Source organism: Canis aureus, chromosome 32 (genome assembly GCF_053574225.1).
Source record: "Canis aureus isolate CA01 chromosome 32, VMU_Caureus_v.1.0, whole genome shotgun sequence".
Taxonomy (NCBI): domain Eukaryota; kingdom Metazoa; phylum Chordata; class Mammalia; order Carnivora; family Canidae; genus Canis; species Canis aureus.
In genome coordinates this window covers 14097298-14112063 of record NC_135642.1, presented here as the reverse complement: position 1 = coordinate 14112063, position 14766 = coordinate 14097298, and the positions used below count along the sequence as shown (strand labels likewise).

The 14766-nt window shown below is 44.9% G+C and overlaps 1 protein-coding gene and 1 long non-coding RNA gene across 7 annotated transcripts in view; one reads left to right on the top strand and one right to left on the bottom strand.

The window, feature by feature from the left end:
- Positions 1–14766, bottom strand: part of CAPN3 (calpain 3) — a 55335-nt gene that overhangs the window by 16545 nt on the left and 24024 nt on the right. For 5 of the 6 annotated variants that reach the window (XR_013370098.1, XM_077880772.1, XM_077880773.1 and 2 more), the window contains exons 2-8: positions 9128–9197; positions 7568–7686; positions 5684–5817; positions 4767–4935; positions 3742–3885; positions 1616–1699; positions 499–584 (exon numbers count right to left, since the gene is read on the bottom strand). Coding sequence is in view for 5 of the 6 variants with exons in the window: in XM_077880772.1 (XP_077736898.1) it covers positions 499–584; positions 1616–1699; positions 3742–3885; positions 4767–4935; positions 5684–5817; positions 7568–7686; positions 9128–9197 (806 nt within the window). In the remaining variant the exon portion in view is untranslated. The remainder of the gene's footprint in view (positions 1–498; positions 585–1615; positions 1700–3741; positions 3886–4766; positions 4936–5683; positions 5818–7567; positions 7687–9127; positions 9198–14766) is intronic. The other variant, XM_077880776.1, reaches the window with a different exon arrangement.
- Positions 7533–9037, top strand: LOC144303077 (uncharacterized). Its single transcript, XR_013370100.1, has 2 exons — positions 7533–8031; positions 8837–9037. It is a non-coding gene; the product is annotated as an uncharacterized LOC144303077 (long non-coding RNA).

Here is a 14766-nt window from a genome sequence, read left to right as displayed (position 1 = left end):
TATAACTTCCCTATGTTTGTTATTTTTGTTGCACCCAGTTGGTTCTTCCCCGTTGATAAGCAGCAAGATCTTTCAGGGGACTGTGCACCTTTTTATGGGGATAGCAAGGGCGGGGAAATCTTAGCACTGGCTAGGTACTCTCTAGCCTACCACTTAAGTGGGAACATTATTCCCATTTGACAGATAAGGAAACAGAGAAGGGAAATTGCTTGCCTAGTCCAGAACCCTACATTCAAACTTCGCTGCTACCTGGACCTAGCCCATGCTGTCTAGATTCTTTCCTATTCAGCCAGTGGCCATCAGAGAGGTCTCTGGATCTCCAGCTCCCCTGGCTCCTCTGTGGGCCCTTCCCTGGAGCCCACATCCCCTCTTCCTCTCTGCCGATCATGGGTTTTGAGGGTAATTTTAGACCAAATATTTGGAGTACTCTTGTGGTGCAGTATCCAGCCCAGCCTTGCCCTGAGCTCTGCGGGCACCCTGCCCCACTCTGTCACCTACCCATCACTCCAGGAGCCGTTCCACTCCACCTGGCCCCAGGGGTTCCGCAGCCGCACCAGCTTCACTTTTTCACCCTTGAAGAGGGCCTTGGGCAAAGAGAAAAAAGCTCTCTAGATCTGGGCCTTTCTGGAAAGGGGATTTTTCTGTCTGGCCCTGAGGGCTAGGATGGGGATAGGGAGGGAATCCTGTACAGGGGCTGTCCTGCCTGGTCCTGGTCAAGGAGATGAATCAGAGGCTCTCTGTGGAATGATAGGAGGAGGAGGAGTCAGAACCTTAGGACTGAGTCCGCAGAGGTCATGGCTATCTTCTAAGAAGTGATTTTCCCAGCCATGATGAGCTTTGGGGGAGGAGGGAGGATGTACACTGTAGGGCCACTCTAGCGCATTAGGTGTCCCTGAATTAGAAAAAAAACACCCCTGCTGGCTGAGGAACTATAGACAAATGCCTTCCCCCTCCCCCTGCCACTCATAGGTGGACCGATTGAGGTGCCACTCAAAGGTCCCCCAGGACACCTGGGTGGCTCAGTGGTTGAGCCTTTAGCTCAGGGTGTGATCTTGGGGTCCTGGGATCAAGTCCTACATCAGGCTCCCTTCAGGGAGCTTGCTTCTTCCTCTGCCTGTGTCTCTGCCTCTTTCTCTCTCAATAAATAAATAAAATCTACCAAAAAAAAAAAAAAAAAAAGGTGTCCCTTTCTCCAGTCTCTGCCCATTCCTGTGCACAGGAGTCCTGACAAGTTTCCTATCTCCAGCCAGATGTGCTGGGCAGGGTGGGGGTGGGGAGAAGCAGCAAAATATCCTAACTACTCAATTCCCAGAGAACAGCAAACACGAGAGCCCATGAAATCAATTCCAGAACACCAAAGCGATCTCTATTAGCTCCCTGGAAATGTTGGGAAAACTGCCGTCTTTAGCACTAAAAGCAAAGATGAACCGATCGCCACCTTGTTGCCAGAGCACCCCTACCAGTCCCAGAGTTCCCTGGAGCCACAGGCACTGCACCCAGACCTTGAGCAGAATCCCTTGCAGGAGGCAAGAGGTGAAGAGGCCAAGGAAGCTATGTCCTGACTTAAGGGGGCGACCCAGGTGGCTCCCAAGCCCGCCCAGCCTGCCAGCCTCACCTCCTCCAGCCCAGTGACCGAGTAGGCATGGCCTTTGACCAGCCCGCAAGCCATTCTTGTTTCATACTGAACCGGAACAATTGTCTGTGGAGCAAAAACCAGACATCCTGTCAGGGGGTGGGCAGCAGAAGTTCCGCTGCCTGAGACAAAGTGCACATTAGATATTTTCCGGGGTCTGCGAGGACAAGGACTCCTCCACGCTCTGAGAACGGGCCTCCTGGCCATGTGAGGACCACTACTGGCCCTTTTAGAGAGTCAAAAAGACACAGCCCAGACAAGTGGTTTCCCTCAAGCTGGTTGCCCCAAAAAGGTCTGTTCTGACCATCAGAGATCACTGTGAGGCTGGGACAATGTTGAGGTAGGTGAGAAGAACCCTGCCCCTTCTTTCTGGATCTCTTGGGGTCTTTGAAGGAAGAACAGGGAAAGGAGTCTGCCCTGGGCTCAGGTTCCCCTTCCCCAGATCCCACCCAGAGTTGACTATTCCTGGAAAAGAAAGGAATTGAGAAAAGAGGTTAGACAAAACAATAGGTCTGACCTCCTTTCTGTATATCCCCTCACTTCCTCCAGACTCATGGAGAACATGATACTCAAGAAATCAAGAGTCACAGTGCCCGGGAAGGAAATTTGGAGGAGGCCAGATGCGAGTCTTGCTCAGGCATGACTCAGCCTAGGTGGCAGGGGAAGCCCCTCTGTTTGCAGCAATTCCCAAGTGGCAGCCCCAGGAAATGCTCAGCGGAGGGGTAGGATCTCCAATGTCCAGTGAGCCCTGGACCAAATTTCTGTGGCTTCACTTTGCCTGGTAATGAAACACCTTTAAGAAGAGCTTCCTGGAACCATACAGGGCTGTGCAATTTATGAGTCTTTTCAAGCTCAGAGATATGGGAAGAGCCAGGGCTTTTGGCATCTTAGCCTCTTCCACATTTCAGTCCTTATATGCCCCAGACCATGCTGTATAGAAAGGGATGGGATAGGAGATCCACACATCCCTCAAGTCTAGACCTGGAAAACCACTTGAAATGACTCCTTTGGCATTACTTATGCACACCGAGCAGTTGCTCTGCTGGCAGTCTGTCCCAAAGATGTATGTCTTGGCTCTCTATCACGATAGGATTTAAGAATAATAGCCAACCCAAGAAAGAGAAAACCATCCAATTTTTCAATAATAGGTTATTGGGTTAATAAATTAAAACTTCTCTGTGTGTTGGCATACTGTGCAGCCACTAAAAATGTTTTAGGAGGCACATTAACAGTATAATTCATATTGGCACATTAAGGATCTAAAGCTAAATGAAAAAAAGCATACTGCAAAGAGGTATGTTGAGTATGACATTTTAAAAGGAAACATTTAGATGAACTGTATACATAGCAAAATCTTAGATGGATTTATACTAAATACTTAGAGTTACTGCCGTTAGACGGAAGAAGATAGAGGTTAATATTTCCTCTGTGCTTTTCTGTGTGGCTCAGTCAGTGTTCTTCAGTGAATGTGCACTACTGAAAGTATTAGAATATAAGCTCCATGAGGGAAGAGACTATTCTAGTGAACAAAAACTATTTTGTCTGGAATGCCTGGGTGGCTCAGTGGTTGAGCGTCTGCCTTGGCTCAGATCGTGATCTCAGATCCTGGGATCGAGTTCTGCATTGGGTTCCTCGCAAGGAGCCTGTTTCTCCCTCTGCCTATGTCTCTGCCTCTCTCTTTGTGTCTCTCATAAATCAATAAATAAAAATCTTTTTAAAAAACCTATTTTGTTGGTTTACTAGAAGAGTGTCTGGTTCTTAGTAGGAGCCCAATAAATAGTATTGAATGAACAAATGAATGAATTAGAAGAGAAATATTTTAAAAATAAACCAAGTCTCTCATATTTCTGCTTGTTAATTTGTTATCCAAGAAACTGCCAGGACCACAGGGTATGAAGGAACTTTCACAGAGATTCCCTCCAAATCCTGCCTCTCCCACCCTTTTCAGGAGCCTCGGGGCAGGCAAGTTATTCCAACCCAGTCCCTTGGAAGCCCACATGGAGGTCAGTGTGTAAGGCCCCGGCTGCTGAGGGGAGTCTAACACCCACAGGCCCTGGGTCATGGCCATTGGAGGGGTGGTCAGTCCTGACAGTTGGAGGTGTACACACCCGGGTCGGTCTGTCATCTGAGCCTCTGGGGACGAGGTCTGAGTCCCTGAGCTGCGAGTTATCCATATTCCTCACCATCCGTGCAATCAACTCCCCCATTTTCAGTCCAGAAGGAGAGGTTCCATAGGTCATGTTTGTGCCATCCTGGGGCCCGATTGGGGGGGGCCGGGGACAGTCCAGAAGAAGGAGCGAGAGCGAACAAGGGAGGGTGATAGAAAGGGAAGGAGACGGAAAGAAGGGAGGGGACAGACAAGGAAAAGAGGAGAGATAAACAGTGTGAATGGAGACAAGGTGGAGAAAAGTGATACAGAAAGAAAATGTTCATCTATGGGTGTTTAATGCTAGCTGACCCTCCCAGGCTTTCAGACCCACTTGGAGCACCGGAAAAGGAAGGAAATTCAGGAAATCAGCTGGGGCCCTTTCCTCGGTGATGGAAAGTGCCAAGACTATTGCACACTAAGCGACCTCTAGAGCAGGTGAGCCTCCTGAAACTCAGGAGGCCTGGCCAGTCTACGATCTCTTACCCTTGGCCCCAGTCTTGGTTCACAGCATTCTGTGGCACTGAGACTGTTCCTGCAGGCCAAGCTTCTCCCACATTACAACACAAAGCCCATGTCCTAAGTGAGAGATAGGATCAAAGCTCGGTGACCAGGAGGCTGTATTAGGCTGGCCCTTAGCCTTGGACCAAGGGCTCAGGTCCAGAACCATGGATGTGGCCAGCTTAGTTAGGACATACTGGGGCCAAGCAGCACTGACCACAGATGCTGGTGCTGACAGGCCTCTGGACCATCTACCTGAAGTCCAGGGCTTGGAATCCTTTTGCCCCTTTTACTAACCTCTTTAGTAAAAAATCTCCAGGAACACTTTTTCCCTGAGAAATTTTCAAAGTTGAGAGCCAGTTCCTGTTCCCTAAAACAAAATATCCACCCTGTCCTAGAGGAAAAGCCCTACGGTGCTTTTCATCATGTGAATGGCTTCCTGATAGCTGGCTGCTCCCTCCCCTGCATCCCATACCCCGGACTTACATCAATGGAACAGCCCATGAGGGAGCCTCTCTCGATGGCTTTCTTCATGATCTTGTACATGTCTCTGGGAGCATCCTTGATCTCAAAAAACTCTGTCACCCCTCCTGTGAAGTCCTCCATGGCCTCCGTAGTGTTCCCACCTTTCAGAGCCTCATAGGAACCATGGAGCCTTGGAGAGAGAATGAAAACCAATCCAACGTCACAGGGTGCCTGGAAACATGACCCAGGTGCCACGACACCAAAACTTTACTCTTAAGTCCTGTGATGTTTTCTTATCTAATTCCCCAACAACTAATGGGATAGATACTATGGTTCCCTTTCTTCACATTGGAAAAACTGAGCTCCAGAGGCTAAGTGGCTTACCCAAGGTCCCAGAGATCCAGAAGTGCTGGGACTGGAACCTAGCTCTTCCCACTTCCTGATAGTTCTCTTCCCACCATACCCTAAACCATAAGGAAGGGTTCCATTAAAGCCATTATTAGTAGCTGTGGTGCAGCTTCCAAGTTGAGAGATAACATGATTTTATTAATATACTGCAAGATCATGAGGTTGAGTCAAGCAAGACCCTGGGATGTGAGCTTCAGAGATACAATGCTCAGATCCAAGACTTGCAATACCAACCTTTAATTCTGAAGGCAGAATTAAAGTGCTCACTATGATAAGCTAAATCCAAAGATTTTCTAAACATGTCTTCATTCTACCCTTAGATATAGTGTTTTAATTAAAGCCTTCGTTGCCTGGACCCAATCCTCTCCAACTTTGGGTCAGTTGAACACACACACACACACATGCATGTGCACAGGCACACATGCATACATGCATGCACACAAAAATGCCTTTTCTTGTAACAAGAGTTCAGCTGGATTTTGTAGTCCACCACCTTTTGCCTTCCCTCACATCCTAAAGTGTTGCCTTACTTAGCATAAGCTTTCTCCAGCAGAGCACTCCAGAATTCATTGCGGTGGTTGGATTTGGTGAAAACCAATTGATTGTTGTAAGTTGGCAGGCAGTCATCAATAACCACATCCACCCAATCTCCATAGCGCCAGAACTGCACAGAAACATCAGGGACAGAGTCACATCATCAGATTACCTTCAAGAAATGTGTCCCTACTCTATATTCCTTAGAAGTCTCTTTGACCCCAAGGCAGTCCATTTCTGATATTCTGCACCTTGGCGCTTATTCATACTTTTTTTGGGTTTGGGGTGTATCTTTCTCTAGTTGGACTGTGAGTTCCTTGGGGGCAGAAAGTGAGTTACAGACCGCTTTATCTCTTCCACACAGTCCAACGCAGTCCTGGGCATGGTACATGCTCCATGCATACCTGAGGACTTGAGATTTTCAGTCTCCTGCTCAGAAGGTCTGGAGTGGGCTCTACGTATTGTATTTTAGGTGTTTTAGCTGATTCTAATGTGCAGCCAGAGTTGAGAACTACTGGTCTAGGTGAAGGTGATGTATTGATTTAAAAATTTCTTGATGACAAAGTAGAAATTGCTGCTGAAGAAGAAAGATTGACAGGGAAGAGGGAAGTGCCCCCATAATATACTCTGGCTGTAACAGGAGCATTGTCTAATAATTTCAGTTCTGGATCTTGTTCTTATATTTATTCTTATACGAAATTATTTATTTATTTATTTATTTATTTATTTATTTATTTATTTATTTAAGATAGAACACAAGCTGGAGGGAGTGGGAGAGAATCTGAAGCAGACTCCATGCTGAGCACATAGCCCAATGTGGGGGCTCCATCCCATGACCCTGCTACAATCATGACCTGAGCTGAAACAAAGAGTCAGATGCTTAACCAACTAAGGCACCCAGGTGCCCCTGGATGTTGTTCTCTTTTGAACAAATCAGTTTTAACTGAAGAAGGCCAAATATGGTTTAATTTCTTTCTAATGACATTTTCTCTCTTATTGAAAAGAGGGTGAAAATCTATCTGATCTATCTATCTATCTATCCCTATAGGCACAAGACCCTTTAAACATCAGAGGGGAAAGTAGCAGCTTGATGGCTCAGGAAAGAAACAAAAATGAAGACCTGGCTGCCTTATCCATGCTCAGAGGGCAGCAGGACCGAATCTGAACCAGAACAGAAGACCTATTCTGAGGCCTTCAGTCCTGAGGTTCAAGATCAGCAGGTGAGTCAAGTCAAGGTTTGGGTCAGTTCCAGGACATTAGGAGCTTCCAGGGCTAGAAACAGATTGATGCCTCAGAACCCCAGCATCTGCGAGATCCCCACATGTAGAACTCACTTCAGTTCTGAGCCAGCACCAGGATTTGGCTCTCTGACAGGACAATTTGGATCAAAATTTCCAATGGTTTAATTGATTCTGAAAACAAAAGAGTCACCTATGGGCGGAACCAGAAGCCGGGTCTCTAGGTTGACCAGACTTTCCTTCCAGGGCCTAGAAAAGGTGCCATAGTTACTCAGGGTGTTTCCTTTATGAACTAGAGGACCCTTGGAATTTGCAGTGCTAATACCTCAGGGACCTACTTGAGAAGGACTGTGAGTAATAACACAGCAGCCAGCCAGCTGGAGAGGCAAAAATAGATCCATTCAGGCCAGCAAACAGGATGTCTTTCCGGGGCATAGCGGAAGGGGCGAAGGGGCGGGGGTCAGAGGGACAGGCTTAGGGGGCAGAGATAAACAACCGCTTCCTAACAGGCCTCAGGCCTTAAGGGGTCAAGGCTGGGAGGGTGGGTGGAACCTTTCCTGAAGCTGCTGGGAAGTCCAGACCAAGAGACCGGTGGTGGGTAGACAGCAGCTGGCCCTTTTAACTACACTCCAGTTATCTCACCTGGAAGTGGAAGATCCCCGCATAGTTTTCGGTGAAACTCTGATCATGGGGTATAACTCGGAAAAGCAGGCGCTCGTTCAGGGTCAGGCAGGCAATGGCTGCGAGAAACCAGCAGTCACCTGCAGGCAAGTACATGGCGTAGATTACTTCCAGGGAAGAAAAGACCCAGTCCCAGCTGACTCTTCTTGTCTGCACAACGAGTTCACTGAGCGGTCACTGTCCCACTTCCAGATCTGACTTTACAGAGGTGTCAACCTGGAGCAATTCGCTGGTAGTCCCTTGACAGTTCGATCAGGCTACTTAATCCCTTCTGACTGGTTTTCCTGAAGGCCATAGGCAGTTCCTCTATCTGTAATATAAGCTCACTTCCTTTTTGGTCCTCAAGAAAGATGGAGCAGTCCGTCCAAATTGGGTCCTTCTTCCTGACACCTCTATGAAATCTGCTCTGCTGGTACCTTGGCAAGGTGAGTGCATTGCCCCCTCAGTGGAGCTTGAGCATCTGAGAGCCATGGGCCAAGCCCATTTATATTGGAAGGAAAGCCAGTTAGGCAGCTGCCTGCAACCAGTTTATAGGGGTGCTTAGACATTACTCACAATGGAATGAGATGGGGATATTTTCTTATTCCTTGAATTTCATTTCTGGTAGAGTATGGTATGTAGCCATTTTGCTGTGTGTGAGAGAGAGAGAGAGGGAGAGAGAAAGAGAGAGAGAGGGAGAAAGAGAGAGAGAGAGAGGATGCCCGAGAGACATGCCTGGTCACATAGATCTGCCCCCTAAGGAGGATGGGTTAAGTTCTGCAAGGCCTTTGGTTTGCTGTGTGGATGTGATGGTCTCCTTGAGACCCCAGAGGGGAGCTGCAGGGCTGACAGCAGCCCTTCTCCTCACCCTGTCCTCCCGGAAGAAGCAAGCCTTTCCTTTGAAACACTATCTGTTAGAAGGTCCAGATTATTAGCTTGCCGGGGGCTCTGCAGGCAGCCTTTCCCTGAGTACAGAGGCACAGCTATCAAAAACCTCCTCAGATTCTCTTTCTGGGGCCAAATAAGCCAGATTCATTTCATTTGGTCCAGGTGCTCTTTTCTCTCAAGTTTTAAGTCATGTCTGTTGAAAGACATATGGAGCTATGCTGCGGTGCTTTAAACAACACTTTGAGCTACAAGTGCACTTTTCGTGGGCATATAGAGTCAATATACATTCAAGGGACAGGCTTGGTATGCAGAGTTTCAGAGCTTGGAATGTGTGCCGTTAAAAGCAGGGTTTTTATCTTGCAGAGTGTGGTGTACAAGTGTCCTGGAGACTCTAGGGAAGATGCTGTGAAATGACCCATATCTCTCGTGACATGAGACAAAGAACTAATGAGAGATGTAGGAGAAACAGAAATTAAATGAAGCCATCACCAGCACAAAGATACATGAGCATGAAGTCATGTTATAAGAACCTCCTCCCAAAAATTCATTAAAAGCAAAAACAGATTATTGTCCCTTTACTTCTTATAAAGGGACCACACCTTTTAATCACCCCTTGATTGCTTGGCTGGATACGACCCCAGGGGACTCGCCTACCTAGATCTCCTTGACAGATATCAGTTCTGTTGGCGCCACCAATGATAAATCGGGGATTCTCACAAATTTCCTGTAAACAGAAAGGAAGTAATGACAGAAGTAAGAGCTATAGTTTATTGAGGCTCATAATGTAATGTTGTATTGACATCCCATATCAGGAGTGTTGTATACACTACTCAGTCAAGCTTCTAGAAACAGCCCATGAATTGCATACTATCATTTTTATTTTTCAGATAAGGAAACCATGGCTCAGAGAGGTTAAGGAACTTGCCCAAGGACACACAGAGAGTAAGCTGTAGAAGCCAGAAACATGGCTTCTTTTCCTGTTGTTCTACACTGTTCCTGCACACTGACACACTGAGTAAGGATATACCTCAAGAGCTAGGGCAGTGTCATTACTGTCACAGATTTGACAAGGGACAACAGAAAACATAGTTATTTTTTTTCTTTCTATGCCAGGAAAATAGGTGTAGGAAGGAAAATAAAGATCTTTCTTGCCAAGATGTGGTAACTACAGATATTTAGAGTCAGTATATATCCCAGGGTCTGTAGGACTTGAGAGCTGGGAAAAGCAGAGAGTAAATTTGGTGTGGGTTTTGCAGGCTGAGGGTACTTTTTTTTTTTTTAAAGATTTCATATACTTATTCATGAGAGACACACAGAGAGAGGCAGGGACACAGGCCGAGGGAGAAGCAGACTCCCCACAGAGAACCCAATGCAGCACTTGATAACTTGATCCTGGGATCACAACCTAAGCCAAAGGCAGACGCTCAACCACTGAGCGTTTTTTTTTTTTTTTTTTTTTTTTTTTTTTTTTTTAATGGTCTTCACTCCCAGCCTGGAGCCCTGTGTAGAGCTTGAACTCACCACCCTGAGATCAAGACCTGAGATCAAGGTGCCCCGACGACATATTTCCTTACTCCGTCTAATCCAATACCACTGGCTCCAGCAGTTCAATCAGCTACCACAGTTTCTGTGCAGCCCAACAGAGGCCAATAGAGGGTGCTCTTGTTTTCCTTTCTAGGTCTTAGGCCTTTTTTTTTTTTCTTTGTTTTTTAACTTAATACAATTTTGAAATAACTGTAGATCCTTTGTTTTGATTTTAGCACCATTCTTCAGAGCTTGAAGAAGCCTTGCTATCCCTGTGACACAACCCTCTCTCTCTCTCTACCACTCCTTTGTGTGTGCTTCTGTCTCTCTCTCCCCACACCGGCCCCCATCACAACTCAGTATCTCTCCCTCCTACTTGGTAGAATGTCTTGCTTAGACCACACTACAGGCACCTCCTGTCTGAAATTCTTCATGCAACAGAAGGATTCTTAAAACAAGAATTCTTAAAAAGGTTATTACCTCTCGGGGAAAGGAGAGAATAAGGTGGCGGGAAAAGAGATGGAAGAAAGAAACCTGAATATAACTGAAAATAGGTGTGATTTAGGAACCAAGTAAATTTGTACATAATTAAAAACCAAGTGGTGCCTGACTGGCTCAGTACATAGAGTATGCTACTCTTGATCACAGGGTTGTGAGTTCAAGGCCCATCCATGTTGAGCATGGAGCCCCACTTAAAAAAATTGTTTTTAGGGGATCCCTGGGTGGCTCCCAGGCAGTTTAGCGCCTGCCTTTGGCCCAGGGCGCGATCCTGGAGTCCCGGGATCGAGTCCTGCATCAGGTTCCTTGCATGGAGCCTACTTCTCCCTCTGCCTCTCCCCCACCCCCCCCCATGTCTATCATAAATAAATAAATAAATCTTTAAAAAAATTTTTAAAAAGCCAAAATTAAAGGAAAGACAATTTTAAAAAGCAGCCTGTAAAAGCTGAAAACAAATTGAAGCTGAAAACAATTGAAGCCTGATTGTGTATTAAGTTGGTGGCATGACTACACACATAAAAAGAATTATTTCAAGTGACTTAATATATAACATTTTGACTTTTATTTCTTTTGGGGTATAGCTTAAAGTTGAAAACCCAAACCATAAGGAAATATGAATCGTAAGAAATAATAATAATGTTATTATTTCAAAACTTTTACATATATGTTATATGATAAATAAGAACTTATATTAATGCCATTAAGTACCAAGGTGTGTTTTTTACCATAAAAGAAAATATGTAAGATTGTAAAATCAAATAATTTAAGTAACAACCCTGTAATGTTAGAATTGAATTGGATATATAAATATAACTCATGGTTTACTTTTTGTCTAAGAAAATATTTCCTATTACTTGGCATTAAAAACAAATAAACAGGGGATCCCTGGGTGGCTCAGTGGTTTGGCGCCGCCTTTGGCCCAGGGTGCGATCCTGGAGGCCCAGGGTGCGATCCTGGATACCCAGGATCGAGTCCTGCGTTGGGCTCCTAGCATGGAGCCTGCTTCTCCCTCTGCCTATGTCTCTGCCTCTCTCTCTCTCTCTATCATGAATAAATAAAAATAAAAAAATAAAAATAAAGTAAAATAAAATAAAAACAAATAAACAACCCCCCACCAAAAAAAGCCCCCTCCCAAACTAGAAGCATTAACAATCTGGTAATAAAGAGAACATCAACATTCAGATTGTGTTGTTGTGGGTTGTTTTTAAAGGTTTTATTATTATTTTTAAATTAGGCTCCTCACTCAATATGGAGATTCAGCCCATGACCCCAAGATCAAGAGTCATATATGCCTTACCAACTGAGCCTACCAAGTACCCCCAGATGGTGATTTTTCCCATGAAGAAAAGGTAAAACTTATTATTCCAGGCAAGACTTCTTCCTCTTTTAAAAAAAAATATTTATTTGAGAAAGCACATGCGTGCACATGAGCATGTGAACACAAGCTGTGGGGGTAGGCAGGGGCAGTGAGAGAGGGACAAGCAGACTCCCCACTGAGCAGGGAGCCCCACACACTGGGGGCTGGATCCCAGGACCCTGGGATCGTGACCTGAGCTGAAGGCAGATGCTTAACCGATTGAGCCACCCAGACACCCCAAGACTTCTTCTTAAAAAGAAGCCACGTAAGGTATAGCGGACATGTTTCTTGGTGTCCCCAGTATTTTGTTTCCTTGGAGAATACCCACTTCTCCTAGGATTATACCTCACCTTTTCACTGGAGAACAACTGCACTGTCAGTGCACGTCCTTCTGGCGAGCTTCCCCTTTCACCCACCTCTAGACATATAGTAGGGGCTCAGGGATGGGCACATGACCAAATGTGTGCCAATGAGACAGCGGCTTTCATTGTAACTATTGAGATAAAAAATATCGTTGACCCTTGATCTACACTGGGATTGGAGACATCTACCTCTGCACAATAAAAAATCCACATATAGGGCACTCCGGGGGGCTCAGGTGGCTCAGCGGTTTAGCGCCGCCTTCAGCCCAGGGCCTGATTCTGGAGACCCGGGATCACGTCCCACGTTGGGCTCCCTGCATGGAGCCTGCTTCTCCCTCTGCCTGTGTCTCTGCCTCTCAATGTGTGTGCATGTGTCTCTCATGAATAAATAAAATCTTAAAAAAAAAAAGTGGAATCCAAATTTTAAAAAAAATCCACATATAACTTTTGATTCCCTAAAAGCTTAATTACCAGTAGCCTACTGTTAACTAAAAGCTTAATTACAGTAGCTTACTGTAAATGCTTAATTGCCAGGAAGCCTTACCTATAACCTAAACAGTTGATTAACACATATTTTGTATGTTATATGTATTCTATACTATGTTCTTACAATAACATAAGCTAGAAGGAAGAAAATATTATTAAGAAGATCATCAGGGAGAGAAAATACATTTAGAGTGCTATACTGGATTTATATTTTAAAAATCCATTTATAAGTGGACCCATGTAGTTTAAACAAGGGTCAACTGTACATTATTCTGCTATAGTTGCTAAACTGGTAGAATGTTAGCCTGAAGCTACCAGTGGCAGCTTGCAAAGTTAGCTGCTTGGTTATAAAGCCAACTCAGAGGAAACAGATGGGGATGGGGAGCAGAAGAAGGAGGTGATGACAGATAAACAGATGACAGATAAATCTATAGATACATACTATTAGGGACTATGGCTTGATGATGTAGTTTGAGGGCTGGATTTAGGTGTGTCTAAATCCAACATCACCCTTGAACATTCAAATTATATGGGCTTTTTTTTTTTTTTTTTTTTTTTTTTGGTTTAAGCTAGTTTGAGTTGGGTCTCTGTTTCTTGTCATCTGAGACTCTTGACTAGTGGATGTTCTGTCCCTATTATAAGGAATATATTATAATATTATATAGTGACTCAAATACCAGACTTTTAGCTACATTTTTTAGTTGTTACAGGTATAGCTTCCTCTCCTTGGGACTACACGTTGCGAAACACTCTTCATCCTCCCATTGCCCACCAATTCCAGGGCTGGCTACTTGGAAAGGCAGAAGCAACTATTCTGATATCTTATCCATCTGTTTGGAGGTCTAGATATTGGAATGGAGTTACATTTTTTACAGTAGCATATTCCCCCAATATACCACATTTACCCTTAACACCACCTCAGCTACTTTCACCAAACATTAATTGAGCCCCCAAGTATGTACAGGGCTGGGGGAATTTAGAGTACAATAAAAATGGGAAACCATCCCTGCCTGTCCTCCAGGAAACCCACAGCCTAGAGACTGTCCTCACAAAAGATATCTGTTTGGTGAGGTCAGTTACCAAGCTTGATGAAGGTTAAATAAACAAGCTCTGATTTGCCTAGTTACCCCCTCCTTACCACCTACTTCTCCCTCTCTTCTTACTTAAAAATACTGTGTAAATATCCTCTAGAGTGTTTGAGGCCTATTTATGTTGCCTGATATGAACAAAGGGTAAATGGTCCCAGCTCTGTCATTTTAGCTTGGGGATCTAAGATTTCTAGCTCTGCCTTTGGTTATAATTTAGCCTGGAGACTGGATCTGTCAATGAAGGAGTCCCAGCAATGAGCAACAGATGACCATTTCCTCAGTTCCTAGGTACTGTGGTTTGTATAGTGACTCCAAACTTTTATTTTATTGTTTACCTCCATCAGTAAAATACTTTGAACAGGCAACACTATGTAAGTATTCTTATTGGTTTTAAATTATATATGTGTATCTTGATTCTCCTAACATATACTGCGAATTATAAAATAAACAAAAACATACACTTAAAAGGGTGGGCTAAGGGACGTCTCAGTGGCTCAGTGGTTGAGCATCTGCCTTTGGCTCAGGTTGTGATCCCAGGATCCTGGGACTGAGTCCCGCATCGGGCTCCCCAAAGGGAGCCTGCTTCTCCCTCTGCCTATGTCTCTGCCTCTCTCTCTGTGTCTCTCATGAATAAATAAATAAAATCTTTATTAAAAAAAAAAAGGATGGGTTAAATTAGATATCTGTGGAGGACTTCTGGTTCAGTTCCAACATGTAAAGAGCTTGAAAGTCATCACACTTGTCCTTACCACAAGAAAAAGCTGAACAAATTGAAAATCAGTGTCTTTGCTCAGACCCATCAGAGAACTGAGGTTGCAGGGCAATCTACCACCCTGAAATATGGACACAAGTGAAACTAGAAAGTTACAGCTGAGATGTACTTATCTAGAGCAGAAGCTGCTGAAGCCATGAAGTGGTGTGATCACACTTACCTGTAATTTTGATGAATTTCTAGAGGTTGAGTGTAGACTAGCATGA